This window comes from Myotis davidii, unplaced genomic scaffold, assembly GCF_000327345.1.
Source record: "Myotis davidii unplaced genomic scaffold, ASM32734v1 scaffold96, whole genome shotgun sequence".
Classification (NCBI taxonomy): domain Eukaryota; kingdom Metazoa; phylum Chordata; class Mammalia; order Chiroptera; family Vespertilionidae; genus Myotis; species Myotis davidii.
Window position 1 is genome coordinate 8,090,723 of NW_006289416.1, and position 3,583 is coordinate 8,094,305.

The 3,583-nt window shown below is 58.4% G+C and overlaps 1 protein-coding gene across 1 annotated transcript in view; it reads left to right on the forward strand.

Annotated features, from left to right (window-relative positions):
* The window catches only part of ZNF516 (zinc finger protein 516), a 50,231-nt gene that overhangs the window by 31,235 nt on the left and 15,413 nt on the right, over positions 1-3,583 (forward strand). Inside the window, exon 2 of the mRNA XM_015562760.1 lies at positions 2,457-3,470. Within this exon, the coding sequence (XP_015418246.1) occupies positions 2,457-3,470 (1,014 nt within the window). The remainder of the gene's footprint in view (positions 1-2,456; positions 3,471-3,583) is intronic.

Below are 3,583 nucleotides of genomic sequence, written 5' to 3' on the forward strand. Positions count from 1 at the left end.
TGGTGATAGTGGTGGTACGGAGTTCTTTGGGAAGTCCACCTTGCAGATGAAATGACCGTGAATAAAACTGGAAATGGCATGGAAGAACCCGCAGCAGAGGCCCTGAATCCTGTGAATCCTGTCCCCTGGGGGCCAGCAGGGCAGCACTCCTCTCGGCCTGCCCGGACCTGACGGTGCCGCCGAGGGCAGCCCTTCACAGCCCTTCTCAGCCCCTCACTTATGGGTTTATTCCAGTGCCTTAGGGGCTGCTGGGTCACAGATGTGGGGAATTGGGGGGCAGGAGCAGGGGGGCAGGTCTCGGGTGCTTCTTTGAGTTAACCAGAGTCCGCTATTGAGGTCAATTTCTCCAGCCCTGTTGACCAGAGAACCTCCATGAGAAAGGGCCCTGGGAGTGGTAAGCGGGCCGCCTGGTATGAAGAAGCACATAGCTACCCCGTGCCATCCCCTCTCGCTCATTCTGACCTCAGATTATCCATAGTCCCCATTCCTGATTGTCCCCGGGAGTTAGCTGGCCACCGGGAAGGAGTCTTTCTTCGGGTTACCCCTTTCCTTAGGTAACGCTCTGCCTAGCCTCGCGGGGGACTTGGCGTGTTACATCTGTTGTTTGCTGTCCGTTTCTTCCTCCGTGTCTCCATCAGAGGCACAGGGAGTTCGCCTGTGAGGTTTGATGATACTTTCTGGGAGCATGATGCTTGGGACTCGGGAGGAGCTTTGCAGAGCCCCCAGAAGTGCACTGTCAGATGGCACAGGCCTCACTGCTCAGTTTGGAGGCTCCACCAACAGCCCCCCCGTGAGTCCATGGTCCTTCCGTATGGGAAACACCAGCTTCCCAGCCCCAGACACTGCTCTGTGAACATTTAAAAGTGAATTTGACACAAGCAGCAGCCTGAGTTAATCCAAGGCCAGCATGGTCCCCCCTTTAGTTCCAGGTGGAGGCCCCTTCTATCAGTAGGGCTTGCCAGGGCGGCCCACCTTCTGAGTGGTCATGGGTACCACTTGTGACAGACAAGCGCACTTGACTTTACTGTGAGCTTTTTGGAGCCGCAGAAAGCATCCCTCCTTGACTTGGCTCCTCGCCATTTCTGCTGATGACAACATACAGGTAACACTATGTTTTACGTGGACATAATCCTTTTGAATTGCTTGCGAGTGGCTCGCTACTCACCTGCTGGTTGGAAATGAGCCTCAGTTCCGAGGACACGGCCTCTGAGAAGGGTGCTCTCCTGAGGATCCCTTCTGAAGAGCGTGGGGTACCCACGTCTCAACTCCAAGAATATACTCAGATACTTAAAGAGCATTCTGTGTAAACAGACCCCTACATTCCAAGAGAGTGTTAAAATCTCCAAAACAGCCTGTGTCACAACTGGCAGAACTGGGCTTCTCACGAGAGAACGCCTGATCTTAACCCATTCCCATCCCACTGGCAGCAACGAGATGACATTCTTCCCAGGGAGGAAGAACGGAGGTTTAAGGGACCCAGAAACATTTCTTACACCTTCTAAAATGTTGACTCCTGGAGTTAAATAAACCCAGGGCACCAGTGCAAACTTAAGACGGGATTTTTCTCAAGTCAGGTTAAATCTACTTGCTCATCGTCAAGTCCGATGTTGCAGAAATTGTAAAACTTCAGCTTTGAGGCCAGACCAGCCACGCTCGGCCGTGATCTCGCAGTAGGTAGCATCCACCTGGGGAGAGACGAGGTTGGTCACACCAAGTCCTCGCGCAGAGACAGGCGGTCCAACGTGCACCCAGCCAGGACCCTCCAGGTGCAGAGAGCTGGGACGTGTGCAGGTGTCTCCCCAGAAGGGTGGGCATGAGTGGCTTGTCTCGCCCCTTTCCTTCATGCCTGTGCAGGAGAGTTTTGGTGTTGAGGTTTTGGACTTGAACGTCGGACCATACAGGAGAGAGTTCTAGGGACCCTTTTGGGATCGCGCCAGGTTGTCCTGTAGCGGTTTCGGAGGCAGCCAGGGCCCCTTGGGCAGACTGAGCTGTTTTCCGGCTGTGCAGCGTGGCCATGGATTGCATATTGGCCTCCCTGAGTTTTCTTACCTTAACACAGCTGGCTGGGGGTGATCCTGCAGCCCCCCAGTAGCCCCAGTTCGGAGAGCCTGGGAAGTCTGTGTGTAAGAAGGTGCATTTCCTGGTGTTGGCTGAACTAGTCACCCTGTTAATCAGTGACTCTGTTGTTACAGGTAACTAAATAGCCAGCTATTTTATTTTCCTCTACAGTCGCCTAAATCATTTGAAAAAAAGACGCCCCGCCCCAAACGTCACGTTGCCCTGGGTGGTGGCCAGCCCCTTGGCTGCTTGCAGAGGTCGGTGGGGAGCCGGCCAGACTCTGGAGCGCTCTGATTCCAGCCAGGCACCCTCTCCACACCCAGCGCCTGGTTGTGCTTCTGTACCTTGTTCTGTTCTGATGAGAAATGGTAACTTCACGTTTTACATTTGATCCTCAGGGGCAAAGCCACACAGCCGCCGCTTTTCCGAAGACGTGGCTCAGCTCCTGCTCTCCAATGGAGGCCAGAGTCACAGCCTCGGACGCACCCTGCCCGGACAGGACCCCGGCGGGCCCCGCGCGGAAACGGCAGCCCCCATGTCCGCACGTGAGGACCGCAGCAGGGAGACCTCCAGGAGACCGGAGCTGCCTCGGTTTTCTGTGGACTTGAAGATGCCTGCGTGCCACCCCAAGCAGGAGGTCCGCGGCTTTAGGGACGCCGTAGACTTCCCTTCGAATGCAGGTCAGGCTTTTCCAGAAGGCGCGGCCCTGCAGCTATCCTCGGAGAGCCCCGCTGGCCACCCCAAAGAGAAGCCCTGTGATCTGCACAATAAGGAGCATTCTGGGGGCAGGAGGGCGCTGGCCCCAGACCTGATCCCGCTGGACCTGAGCGAGAGGTCGACCCGGGATGACCCCAGCCACAAGGAGCTGGCCTCCTCGCTGCAGGCGGCACTGGCCGTGTACCCATGTCCCTACTGCAGCCACAAGACCTACTACCCCGAGGTGCTGTGGATGCACAAGCGGATCTGGCACCGCGTCAGCTGCAGCTCCATGGCCCCCCAGTGGACGCAGCCCAACGGCTACAAGAGCATCAGAAACAACTTGGTTTTCCTCGTCCGGAGCGGACGCACAGGCCCCCCGCCCGCCCTTGGGGGTAAAGACTGCCAGCCTCTGCCCATCGCTAGGTTCACACGCACCCAGGTGCCGGGTGGCGCGCCAGGGCCCAAAGGCAGCTCCTTGCCCCTGGGTGGGACCCCAAAGGCCACCGGCATGCCTAAGAGCCGGGAGGGCCATCTGGGGGGCCCCTGCGCTCTCTGGGCAGCTGGCTCCGAGGGGCCTCGGCAGACCAAACCGGGCCATGGCCCAGAGCAGCACAGTGCCCTGGCTTCACACGCACCCAGGTGCCGGGTGGCGCGCCAGGGCCCAAAGGCAGCTCCTTGCCCCTGGGTGGGACCCCAAAGGCCACCGGCATGCCTAAGAGCCGGGAGGGCCATCTGGGGGGCCCCTGCGCTCTCTGGGCAGCTGGCTCCGAGGGGCCTCGGCAGACCAAACCGGGCCATGGCCCAGAGCAGCACAGTGCCCTGGCGC